We start from the raw sequence: 13925 nt of genomic DNA on the forward strand, positions 1-13925 counted from the left end.
CCACACAACCAACTAAAACTACACAATCCTTCCGACTCCCAAACAACCAATCAATATTCACGGCAGAACTAATGGGCATGGCCTCAGCCCTCCATAGTCAAGAATCCAAAAACCACAATAAAATCCTAATACTTACCGACTCCCTAAGTGGACTGCAAGCCCTCAAAAACAAAAATACCAAAAACCGACCTAAATTAATAAATCTAATACTTAAAAGCTCCAACGACCTAACTAACGCAGGCAAACAAATAACTTTCTTGTGGATACCCGCCCACGTAGGAATATACGGTAATGAAAACGCCGATAAGGCAGCTAAACTATCCCTCAAAATCCCAGAAATAAGCTTAAACTTACCCATCTCAAAATCAGAAATTAAAAGTGTAAATAAGCAAAAAATCACCAAAAAATGGCATAACCTATATCTAAACTCAAATAGCCAAATCAAAAAAGTACTCAGCAAACCACTAACCAAACCAAAAATTCACCATCCATCAAAAAAAATCGACAGAGTAATCACTAAACTCCAAACAGGACACACCAACCTAAATAACCACCTAAAAAAAATAAAAAAACATACTACAGGTAACTGCCCACACTGCAAACAACTAGAAACCCCAGAACACGCACTCATCTACTGCACACACTACCTAACACATCGAACCGCATTACAAACCACCCTCAATCTAAACCAGGCTCTCACTCTAGAAGCAATACTAAACCCACAAAATAAACTAGAAAACTTCAAGGCCTTAGGCGTATTCTTAATCAAAACGGAACTAATAAAACGCATCTAAAAACACTATAATCCACCAAATCAAAATTACATAAACACACAAAAATCCACCATACCCAGCTCCCTTAGTTCTCCTCCCTTACCCCATCGGCATCTATTCCAAATCTCAAAATTCCCAAATTCTATATAAGCAACCCCTAAAGCCCCCTCTTGGGTTGCACACACCACTTTCGCCCCTTTCGGAAACACAATAAATGGCCTGGCCGGGCCCGTGTGCGAAATACGCATCAGTCGGAAAGCGCACGTTAAATCTACAAAGTAAGTAAGTAAGTAACCTTATTTAGATTGAGGGTGGTTTGTAGTGTGGTTCTGTGTGTTTGGTAGTGGGTGCAGTGGATGAGTGCGTGTTCTGTGGTTTCGGGTTGTTTGCAGTGGGGGCAGTTGCCTGTGGTGTGCCTTTTAAGATTTTTTAGGTGGTTATTTAGGTTAGTGTGTCCTGTTTGGAGTTTTGTAATTAATCTGTCAATTTGTTTTGAGGGGTGTAGGATTTTAGGTTTGGCTAGCGGTTTTCTGAGCACTTTTTTGATTTGACTATTTGAGTTTTGATATTGATTATGCCATATTTTGGTTATTTTTTGTTTGTTTACACTTTTAATTTCTGATTTTGAGATGGGTAGGTTTAGGCTTATTTCTGGTATTTTGAGAGATAATTTAGCTGCTTTATCGGCGCTTTCGTTGCCGTAAATTCCTACGTGGGCGGGGATCCACAAGAAGGTTATTTGTTTGCCTGCTTTTGTTAGGTCGTTAGAGCTTTTAAGTATTTGGTTTATTAATTTTGGTCGTTTTTTGGTATTTTTGTTTTGGAGGGCTTGTAGTCCACTAAGGGAGTCGGTGAGAAGTAGGATTTTATTGTTGTTTTTAGATTGTTGGTTATGTAGGGCTGAGGCCATGCCCATAGGTTCGGCCGTGAATATAGATTGGTTGTTAGGGAGTCGGTAAGATTGTGTGGATATAACCGGTTGTGTGGTATGGACTCCGAAGCCTGTGTGGTTGGAGATCGGGTCTGAAGATCCGTCAGTGTATATGTGACACCAATTTGGCCAATTTTCGTGTATGTATGCGAGTGTGGTGGTTTTAGCTATGTTTGGGTCGGTTTGTTTATTTATTTGGTTTGCTAGCGTTGTGTCTATTTTGGGTATTTTGAGTTTAGGGGTGAAGATATTTGATTTTTTGCAGTCTTGTTTAAGATTTTGAGTTTGGTGTTCATTGAGGTAGTTAGTTATTCATTGGGATATTCGGGTGAGTAAGGGGTGTTTGCGAGCTAGAGCTTGGTTTCTTGGGCTAATGTTTTGCTTAATTAAGTTTTGGATGAGAGGGTTTGTTTGGGACGCGGCCTAGAAATTAAGGCTTAGATGTTCCCTGCGTAGATAAAATAAAATAAAGTATTAAAACCCAAACTACCTTATTTGATAACCACCCAACACACACAGCTCCCTTAGTTCGTCCCCCACCCACTCTTTGCATTCTTTCCAAATCTCAAAATTTCAAAATTACTATACAAGCAACCCCTAAAGTCCCCCTCCTGGGTTGCACAAACTCACTTTTCCCCTTTTTGGAAACACATTAAATGGCCTGGCCGGGCCCGTGTGCGACATACGCTTGCAGTCGGAAAGCGCACGTTAAATCTCCAATATAAGTAAGTAAGTAATGCGTAGATTTAGTGGCATTTCCCCTGTAAGGCCTGAAGTGAGGTGTAGGAGGTGCCATGTTGGGTGCGTGTAATTAGTTTAAGGGCTTGGTATTGTATTGAGTCAAGTGTTTTAGATAGCGAATTGTTTAGGGTATTGTATATGGCGCAGCCGTAGTCTAGTTTTGATCTAATTAGTGCTGTATAGAGTGAGAGGAGGGCATCTTTGGAGGCTCCCCAGTAAGAGCCGGTGAGACATCTTAGTGTGTTAAAACCTGGCTACAGTATGTATTTAAAAAAATAATTGAACAATAAAAAGGAATAGGATTGGTTGATACACGATTGGTTGTGCCCTATGCTAAATGGATGGCTAGACAGAGGGGAATACTAAATCCTGTTAATCCTGTTGGACTGGCACTAATCTTGTTGACATATTTACTGGATGCTTGGAAAGAGATTATGGTGTCACTATAGATGAGCTTGTGTTGGGGCTAATCCTTAATGCACTATAGACGAGCTTGTATTGGGGCTAATCCTTAATGCCCTATAGAGACGAGCTTGTATGGAGGCTAATCCTTAATGAGTCATAATTGAAGTAATTGCTGAAATGTTATTCTAATATACCCCGGTAGGTGATGACAGATATACTTAAATAAAATAGTTCAATGTAATCTATAAGACTAAAAGACATATCCTTTGTCTGGGAGATGGGATCTTGATACCTTAGGCTAGCTTTTATCTAAAAGCTTCAAATCAATTAACTATGTAGACGTAACACTTGTTTTATTGAATAGTATGTCTAGAAGATGTGCTCCCATTACCTTAGGCTAGCAACTATCTAAAAAGCTATAACTGAAACAGATATTTTATGTATGCATTTTACCTGATGATAATTATTATTTGCTAAACTATAATTATATGAAATGATGTATAAATATTACACCATGATAACTCATAAAAGCACTTGATGTAGATCTAATTATTATAAGATAACTTAGTATAAATGTTATACCATGATAGGACACTGGACTTTTAAAGTCAGTCAACTCCCTTGCCTCGGGAAGATGCAATAACACCTGTATAAACTTTAGATGTGAGACATGGAGGAAAGAAGCTGGCATCCACATAGGCACCTTTTGGGCTCCCCTTCTTGCTGATCTGTTTCATTAGGCATGTGAATTGGAATTTCTGCTCGGATTGGCAAACTCCAAAGAAAGTAACTTGGCCAAGAAGTTTAACTTAAGCTTCAGGGATTCCCTTCCTGTTTTACCAACCTGGGCCCCGTTCCACAAAGCGATCTTAGCGCTAAGTCGGTCGTAACTCCCATTCTTTAACACTGACTTACGACAGTCGTAGCGCTAAGTTCGCTTTGTGGAACGGGTCCCTGAAGACTTAATGGGATCGGGTGGTCAGGCTCGCTGACGGTTGATGCATGTCATTGTATCCCAATTGCGTGGATCAATGCTTATGACGTTAATCACTGGATTGTCCGGTCCAGACTCGGATTATTTACAGACCGCCGTCATATAGCTGTAATAATGCTTAGTGCGGCGTTAAACAACAAACAAACCCACCTGAACTAGAGAAATAAAGGAGACCAGCGAGGCCACCTCATCTGTTTCATCTAGATCTATGCATAAATATTCAGATTGACAAGACTCTCCACAAGGCTGTATGACTAGAGGGATGACTTCAACTTCCCAATAGTCAACTTTTCCTTCACGTCAAGCAGTGTTTCTTCAGCTCCATCCCTTGGTGTCTGCACTTCACAACGTTTGAGGTACAATCGAGCATGCTCTTTCCAAGATTTCAAATAGCATCATACGACTCTTACTCAAAAGTTGTTTGATCAAGGTTACAACAATCAAGGCCTCAGTAAAGCTTTCAAAAAGTGTTATGGCTGACACGTGGATGATATTTCCAAATTTGACTCATCAGTGACAAAAATGATTCCCTATTTTCACTTGTGCCGTATGTACCATATTTTCCCAGTTGAACAATTGACTTGCCTTTGCATGTGTTTGTGATGGGTGGACAGGATACTCACTTTTTTGTGAACACCTGATATCACTATTTGACAGTGATTCATAAACAAGTGCTCATGATATAGTCAGAATCATACATGTACAATCGACTCTGATTTTGGCAGACATCTCTTTTGAATATGGAAAGGGTTTTGTCACTCTTATCTGCAAGACTCCGTGATCCAGTGGACTAAGGATATATTCGTATGGTGCTATGACACTGGTAGTGACCATATATCTTGTAGATGCTTATTATTTGCATTACAAGATTGGTTGGTTTGTTTGATGTTTAACACCTCGCTCAGCAATATTCCAGCTATATAACGACAGTCTGTAAATAATCGAGTCTGGACCAGACAATCCAGTACAAATGTAATTAATATAATGAGCATCGATCGACGCAATTGGGATCAATGACATGCATCAACCAAGTCAGCGAGCCTGACCACCCCATCCTGTTCATCACCTCTTATGAAAAGCATAGTCGCATTACAAGACGGTTATCAGGTAAACAGACACATATACAACCCAACATTTGCTCAGGACCACACCTTTGACTACAGATGACTATTCTTAGCAAATGTTGAGTGGCATATGTTCAATCCAAGGGTGTTCCAGGGATGGCCGTACACAGCATTTATAACTCAGAAATTACAACACGTTTTAAATAATCAAAAATCTTTATTCACATAAATGAATATTTCTTGTCAATCAAAACTATAATACAACAGATTTCAAAGTTTGATCTCAACAGTTGGGCAGTCATTTCCTCTTTTTGGCAGGTATTGACTATACAAGTTAAATTCAGAAAATATTGATCACCACTGGCTATTTCCATAAAGCAAGGCACTGTCTCGTATGAAAATACTGATATATTCTACATACATCAAGGGACATTTGAAGTAAGGATACTTTCCCTCAAAAATAGAATCTGATTAGTGATTACTGGTTTCAGATAAATACTGTTTACAATATAACAATAGTCTGTCGACAAACATCTCATTAATTTGTAATGAAACAAAGCATCTAAACACCCACTTTCAGAAACCAAGCAGAGCTTGTGCAAAGTCAGTGAGAGTTGTCTCCTCTTGAATACTGAAATTTAGAGAGGATGGTCATGACCTAAATACTGAGACTAGTTCTTAGCAATAGTTCATGGATTGCCGCAATAACTTAAATTTGACTGAAGTAATTATTTTACAGTGAGTGAGTGAGTGAGTTTGGTTTTAGGCCGCTTTTAGCAATATTCCAGTAATATCATGGCGGGGGACACCAGAAATGGGCTTCACACATTGTACCCATGTCGGGAATCGAACCCGGGTCTTCGGCGTGACGAGCGAACGCTTTAACCACTAGGCTACCCGACCGCCCCTAATTAATTTACAAGGTGTTATTATATAATAATAATATCATAAATAAAGGTAGGTTGTTTTACTCATAGTTCTCTGTGTGTGACATTATGCATAGGTTGATCCAGGATTGAGAAACAGAGTGGATACACACCATACCCATATCATATATATTACAAATCAACCACAAGCCCAAATGGTCTACATCAATTGAGAGTGAGTGAGTTGGGTCAAAGCTGCTTTGAACAGTATTTCAGATATATCATCACATGTCAACTTGATGTGGGAAAGACCGAAGCGATACTGGCCTCAGACCACTCTGATGAGTGAGTGAGTGAGTATGGTTTTACGCCGCTTTTAGCAATATTCCAGCAATATCACGGCGGGGGACACCAGAAATGGGCTTCACACATTGTACCCATGTCAGTAATCGAACCCGGGTCTTCGGCGTGACGAGCGAAAGCTTTAACCACTAGGCTACCCGGCCGCCCCCCACTCTGATGAAACGAAGGAGTGTGTGCATAGTGCTGACAAACCAAAAAACATAATAAGGGATTAAAAATACATCAAAATTTACAACAATTAATTTGTGTTGAGTTTGCATTTGGTAATATTTGCATGAATGTTTACAGCATATACAACTCGGGCGCTTGTCAACATGTTTCAAAATTAAACAATTGTTTCAAACAGATTCTTAAAACATCTAGAAACAATCCGGTTATATATGTAATAATGCATACATAAAATGTTCAATAAGACATAGCATTAAATCATCTGACAAAAAAGAAGGATGAAGTCCTTTACAACCTATGTAGACACTGTACCGTAATTATCCCGAAAATCACCCATGTGGTCAAGACACGGTACAGATACAGAAGAAAAGCTGAGTGAGTAAGGTCATAAGTCATTTTTAGCACTGTTGGTTAATAAGGTGGCTCATGTCTAATATGTACTAACCAAACAAGGGTAATGAGAGACCGACCATGTGAATTGGAGGTTGGGGGGTAAATAAATTGTCCCGGGAAATTATGAAAAAATTACAATCATGCTTCAGTCTGTTAAAAAAAGAGAGAAAAATTAGCAGCAAAAATTACATTGTTGCAAGGTGCTCATAATTTTAAATATAAAAAATATCTGGTTCTGCAGCTGTAGCTTACAATGTATCTAATCTCGATTCAAAATCCCAAGCCACAGCTAGAATATCAAACGGTTGGTCCTTAATACGACTGAATGTGGGACCAGCCTATCCTGGCCTCCATGTGTGCTGCATGTGAGCTGCAGTACCTTCTTCAGCCAGAGGCACATCAGAATTTATGAAAACGCCACGCTACTAAATAAGAAGGCATTTCAGGGTATTTTTGGTACTGGAGTTCAAATGTTAGTTCCAAAGGGAGGGTACATATATAGATATACATATATATAATGAGAAACATTTGTATTTAGTGAAATATTAAATGAAATACAGTTTTGTCAGACATGGATATAGAGTTACACTGTAATAGCAAGGTTTCCACTGAGTGAGTGAGTGAGTTGGGTTTAACGCTGCTTTTAACAGTATTCCAGTTATATCGCGGCATGTCAGCTTAATGTGGGAGGAAAGCCCAAAGTGATGCAGGTATCAGACGGTTTCCACTGAAGGCACTGTAGATACTAAATAGGTTTCCACAAATACTGTGACTCTGAGCGTGACGTATACATATACATATATATATACAACATGTTTGATAAAAGAGTCATCCCTTCACCACAAGGTCCTTCCTTTTGTAAAAGAATATCGTCTATCAGAATTGGAAGATAAACACAACATTGCATCAAAAATCAAGCATGACCTATATTTTGCAAGAGTTTTTAGCAAATGAAAGAAGTGAGCAATAAAAGTGAGTGAGTGAGTTGGTTTTTATGCCCTTTTGAACAGTATGTCAGTTATACCACGGCCTGTCCGCTTGATTTTGGAAGAAAGCCCGAAGTGATGCAGGTCTCCGACGTTTACCACTTTGTGATGAGCAATAAGAAATGGGCATAAAGTTATAATAGTGAAGAAAAAAAACGTTAAAAAAAATGTAAACCAAAATCTATCAGAAAAATAATCAAATACACAGGTGAATTTATTTTCTGTTTTTGTCAATTTCCATAGCAAGGTTTCTAGATTGTAATTTCACGTTCATGTTCTTTTCAGCAATATCATCAGGTTTATCAGCAATATCATGAAGGTTTAACATGGATTCCATTATACACCTGAAAGCCACATCGGTGTCTCCCTGTAAATTTGACTAGTAGGGTCTTGACCATACTACCTGTCACCTTTTGACAATGTAAAGAAACAAAATCAATGTCTTTATAAAGATCCTCTGGGACCAAAGTATTCAGTCAGATGGCTTCAAATGTGCAATGAATAGTGAGTGAGTGAGAATGGTTTTAAGCCACTTTCAGCAATATTTCAGCAATATTATGGCGGGGACACCAGAAACAAGCTCCACACATTGTGTCTATGTGGAGAATGTAATCAGGGTCTTCAGCTTGACGAGCGAATGCTTTAACCAATAGGCTATCCCACCTAATGAATAGTGAGTGTTGCTTCTTTTCATAAGTATCATCATGATCATAAAAATAATCTTTCAAGTGAACTGAAAAAGAAGGGGACATACATGTAGGATATCCTTCATTATCTTATCACAATACAATCTAATAAACATTTCACTGAGAGGAATGTAAATTATTTTGACAAATTCCAACACCATGCGAAGAGAATGAGTTGAGCAAGCAGTAAAATTGAAGCATCTATCATATTTTTAACATGAAGTTAAACAAAAAAAAGTACCAACAACTAAAATGGCCTCTTAACAGGTTCATTCACAATTCCAAAGTTCACCATGTTACAAACCAGTTTTGATCATCAATAACAATATTAAAAAAAACTGCAGTGAAGATATAGCCTGATGTATTTGCACATACAAACACAAAAAGCACACATAATGTCATAGAAAAGGAAAATAATTACATATAAATGGTTAATTTGTAGAAAAATATTTTTGGCATAAATCACAAGCATGAAATTGTTGGACAGATTTAGCTCCTGCGGGACCAGTAAACAATGAGACGAGAGGATGTCCCCTGCACATCCTGTCTGCACATCCTGTCACACGCATAACAGGAAGTAACGGTTCAGGGTCTGGGGCCCGCTTCATGTAACAATCTTAGTGCTATGACTGTCGTAAGTCTATTTTAAACTATGAGCGTTACAACAATCGTAGCGCTATGATTGCTTTGTGAAAGGGGACACCTGGTACCGTTCCACAACGCCGTCTTTAAGTATAGGAGTTACGATTTCATCTTTAACAACGCTAAGATCGCTTTGTGGAAAGGGAGTTCTGAGACATAGTGTGATTGAGTTAGGTTTAACGAGATAGAATTTCAGTTATATCACGGCATGGAAGGAAAGCCAAAATTGATGGAGTCTGGAGGAGTTTATCACTTTGGTGAAATGAACTACCATGGGCACAGTGTGATAAACATAGGATGTTAATCAAGGTGGGTCTGGGATTTGACCTCAGGAATGAGTGAGTGATGTTTTACGTCGCTTTTAGCAATATTCCAGCAACATTATGGTGGGGGTCACCAGAAATCGGCTTCACACATTGTACCCATGTGGGAATTGAACCTGAGCCTTTGGCGTAACAAGCTAACGCTTTAACTACTAGGCTACCCCACCTCCCCTTGACTCATGAAAGAAGGCACACAAAAAAAAATACACAGCGAACTGACAAAGAAAACCTAAGTACACATGGCCACAAATACCTAGGTTTAGAGAATGATGACTGACTTGACGTCTCCACCCACACTTAGAACTGTCACTTCCTGCATTACCATCTACATACAGTAGGGATGTCAACAAACAGATATATGCTACAAGAAACTGGAAAGAATTGTATCTTTAAGAATTTCATATTATCCTGAAATGTATTGTGATTATCAGGAAATTCAAGTACCATGACAACTAGATGATGTGCAGACTGGGTCCATGAAGATAGGCACGGAATGGCAGGAATCTTTGTAGGTTCGCAAATAATACTGAAGACCCAATCCACAGAGTGATTGCAATGTCTAACGTAGACGTACGACTGTCGTAACACTACAAATGCTTTGTGATCAAGCCCTTGGACGCTAAATACTCTCAAACAGAATACACTTGTAATATTGGAAGCACAGAAGATGTGATATCAGCTTGACATAATAAAGCACTTCTCTGATTGAAAAACATTAAAACAAATTGGCATTAATTTGTTAAGTGTAAGTTTATAGAATTTTCAACGAAACCATTGCTTGAATATATTGAATACTTAGCAGTGTTAAATAAATAGTTACCAGGGTATTTTGTGTTTTCTGATATAGTATTCTCAATATTAATCTAGATATCCAGCAAACTTCAATTTTGAACATTACAGTAAAGACAAGGACTCTTTGACTAGCCTGTTTAGTTTCACACACTGGTTGTGTATGTGCTTATATTACCGGTTATCTGGTGTATAATCCACAATGGAGTTTGATGAACATTATGTACAGGTTCTATGAGTTGTCAATAAGAAAATCATGTAAATGTTTCATTCCCTAACCACCTATATCACAAATACCCACCTATTGTTTCACAACATACTAAGTACTGGTGAGTAAAAACTAATTTTTGATAAGCCGCGTCTGCAACTTTAACCACTAGTCCAAATCCTCGAATAATCCAGATAGTCTAGTAAGCTCAGCTTATAACACTAAAATGTACAATATGTTACGCTGACGGCCAAGTTTGGGCAAGAAGACTCAAAATGTTTTGGCACAGGCTGTAGGTCCAAGATGTAAATGAACAATATTAAATTACAGCCAAATAGTGTTCTTATTTACTACAGCAGTTTTTCAAATTCGTCAGACTTATATGTTTTTCACAAGCCGTTTAAGCTATTTATCTTCAAACATTTAAACAAATTTCAAAGAACAAAAAAGGAGAGGCAACAATCATGGAAAACAATTCTACTCATAGATGTATTAATAAAACATTATGAGACAACTAAAGTACTCACGGAAATGAAAAATACCCTGTTTTTCTCAATTTAAAAATCGACACTAAGTGTTACGTAGCTGTAAATACGAAATAACAAAACAACTCGAAAAGTACTAGTCTGGATTTGCTAGTTTGATCTCAGTGAACAATACAAAATGTACTTTACAGGAGGTAATTTGTCGGCACTTGCAACATTCAAAAATAAAAAAGTCCAAATTGACATAGCAGAAACAGACTATAGGCATTATGCACCTGTTCTCACCTGTCGTCAAGGTGTCATAGGTCACCTTGATCTACTTACACCTAGTTATGCCCTGTTTCACAATAGTCTGTTTTATTCACATTTTTACACACTTTTACGTGTAAAAAGGCATAAAAACATTTGATATGCTGTATTTGTGCCACGGCCCAATTAGTACTAATTTAGTTGTTTGAATATTTACATATTTTGTATATTAACTGCATTTATTTAAAATCTGAGGTCGAAAAAACATTTTTTTTTCATTTCCGTGAGTACTTAAAGCGATGACGAAAGTCTCCTTCAAAATCATACATTCTCAGCGGGTATATAGCTCTGAGAAAATTATTATGACGTCTAAAATGTCACCAGCCCTGGAACTTATTTCAGAAAATTCAAAAACTGATTGGTTGGCTATCAAAATATCACAATGAATGAAGCACAAAGTTAGCACTGTAGAATGCTGAAAACCCCCTTTGGTGAATTGACTCTTGGAGACCAGTTTCCATGGTTACTTGATGACTGCTGCCATAGTTACAAAGTCTTAAGCATCGAAACGCTCATACGGGGTATCGTCTTTCACCAGACCTGAAAATATAGAAAAAATATATTAATGATGCAAATATGGCTGATTTGACCTATTGGGAGATCTGATTCCTGAATATCTAGGTGACTCATTTCAACCGACACTGTAACTTATTGTTCTGGGATGTTGTTTGTCTTCTGACTACACACAGCCAATAATTCAGACAATGTCGTGATTCCTGGTTGGAATTTGTCCCCAGCAACCTATGCTTGTCGTAAAAGACAACCTAGATCTGGTGGTCAGATGCAGTGACATGTGGACATCGCTCACATAAATCACCAGCTTGTCTGGTCCAGATTTGGTCATTTATATGCAACTGTCACATAGCTGGAATATTGCTGAATGTGGCACATTTTTTCCTGGAATCCCCAGAGAGAGACAAGCATGGGTGTTCATGACACTGGGGACCTATTCTTTCCCAGGAATTCCCACAGAGAGACAAACATGGGTGTTCATGATCTTGGGGACCTATTCTTCCCCAGGAATCCCCACAGAGAGACGAGCATGGGTGTTCATGACACTGCGGACCTATTCTTCCCCAGGAATCTCCACAGAGAGACGAGCATGGGTGTTCATGACACTGGGGACCTGTTCTTCCCCAGGAATCCCCACAGAGAGACAAACATGGGTGTTCATGACACTGCGGACCTATTCTTCCCCAGGAATCCCCACAGAGAGACAAGCATGGGTGGTCATGATACCGGGGACCTATTCTTTCCAGGAATACCCCGAGAGAGTCAAGCATGGGTGTTCATGATACCGGGGACCTATTCTTTCCAGGAATCTCCACAGAGAGTCAAGCATGGGTGGTCATGATACCGGGGACCTATTCTTCCTAAAAATCTTCAGAGAGAGACAAGCACTAGTGTTTATGATACCGCCGTAACCGGGGACCTATTCTTTCCAGGAATACCCAGAGAGAGTCAAGCATGGGTGGTCATGATACCGGGGACCTATTCATTCCAGGAATCTCCAACGAGAGTCAAGCATGGGTGGTCATGATACCGGGGACCTATTCTTTCCAGGAATACCAAGAGAGAGTCAAGCATGGGTGTTCACGATACCGGGGACCTATTCTTTCCAGGAATACCCAGAGAGAGTCAAACATGGGTGTTCACGATACCGGGTCCTATTCTTTCCAGGAATACCCAGAGAGAGTCAAACATGGGTGTTCATGATACTTGGGACCTATTCTTCCCAGAAATACCCACTGAAAGACAAGCATGGGTGTTCATGATACCGGGGACCTATTCTTTCCAGGAATACCCAGAGAGAGTCAAACATGGGTGTTCATGATACTTGGGACCTATTCTTCCCAGGAATACCCACTGAAAGACAAGCATGGGTGTTCATGATACCGGGGACCTATTCTTTCCAGGAATACCAAGAGAGAGTCAAGCATGGGTGTTCATGATACCGGGGACCTATTCTTTCCAGGAATACCCAGAGAGAGTCAAACATGGGTGTTCACGATACCGGGGACCTATTCTTTCCAGGAATACCCAGAGAGAGTCAAACATGGGTGTTCATGATACTGGGGACCTATTCTTTCCAGGAATACCCAGAGAGAGACAAACAATACTGACCATGTTGATACCTGACTTGTTTTAATAACCTTGACTCAGGCCTACAAACTTTATATCATATCACCCCCACCCTATACTCATTGTCTACTCCTAAAGATTCAAAGTCACTCTGACCACCCTCCAATATTTTTGAGTCCATTATGAAGGGGTTACCACGGTTACTGAGATCCTACTCAAACTCTAATACAGCACAAAAGGAAGCCTTTATAATATTTCATAGCTAAATGAAACAGCGACACGTGGCTATTCTTTTGCCACATATAATAGGTGAAATAAAAAAATGATATTCATGCAGAAAAGATGCTACAAACATGAAACAATAAAACATAAAATTGTGACATTGGTACATGATAAATAATGACAACAGGCATAATAAAGGCACTCTTCTCTTGGACATAATAAGACGTTGTTTTTATCTGTTTTACCTCATTATTTCCTTGTCCTAAAATAACATTCATCAAAAATATATATAACTATTCATGTCTTTTTTACACTTTTTAAACAAAAGGAAAACAAATGTGTAAAATCAGATCTTAAATGTCTCGGTAACGATTCTGACATAAGTTCAGCATTTGTTAAGGAAATTAGTCAAATTGCCCCCTCATAGAGCCACACAAACAATAGCTTAACAGGTCACCTGTTACATAAATGCAACTGAATTATTAACAAAAACAT

General features: G+C 38.9%; 1 protein-coding gene across 2 annotated transcripts in view; it reads right to left on the reverse strand.

The window, feature by feature from the left end:
- Nucleotides 1-5105: 5105 nt before the first annotated feature.
- The window catches only part of LOC139464931 (pituitary tumor-transforming gene 1 protein-interacting protein-like), a 35566-nt gene continuing 26746 nt past the window's right edge, over nucleotides 5106-13925 (reverse strand). For both annotated transcript variants that reach the window (XM_071246534.1, XM_071246533.1), the window contains one exon: nucleotides 5106-11666. In XM_071246534.1, the coding sequence (XP_071102635.1) occupies nucleotides 11623-11666 (44 nt within the window). In that variant the 3' untranslated portion in view covers nucleotides 5106-11622. The remainder of the gene's footprint in view (nucleotides 11667-13925) is intronic.

The sequence above is a fragment of the Haliotis cracherodii genome, unplaced genomic scaffold, assembly GCF_022045235.1.
Source record: "Haliotis cracherodii isolate W230 unplaced genomic scaffold, xgHalCrac1.p SCAF_17, whole genome shotgun sequence".
Classification (NCBI taxonomy): domain Eukaryota; kingdom Metazoa; phylum Mollusca; class Gastropoda; order Lepetellida; family Haliotidae; genus Haliotis; species Haliotis cracherodii.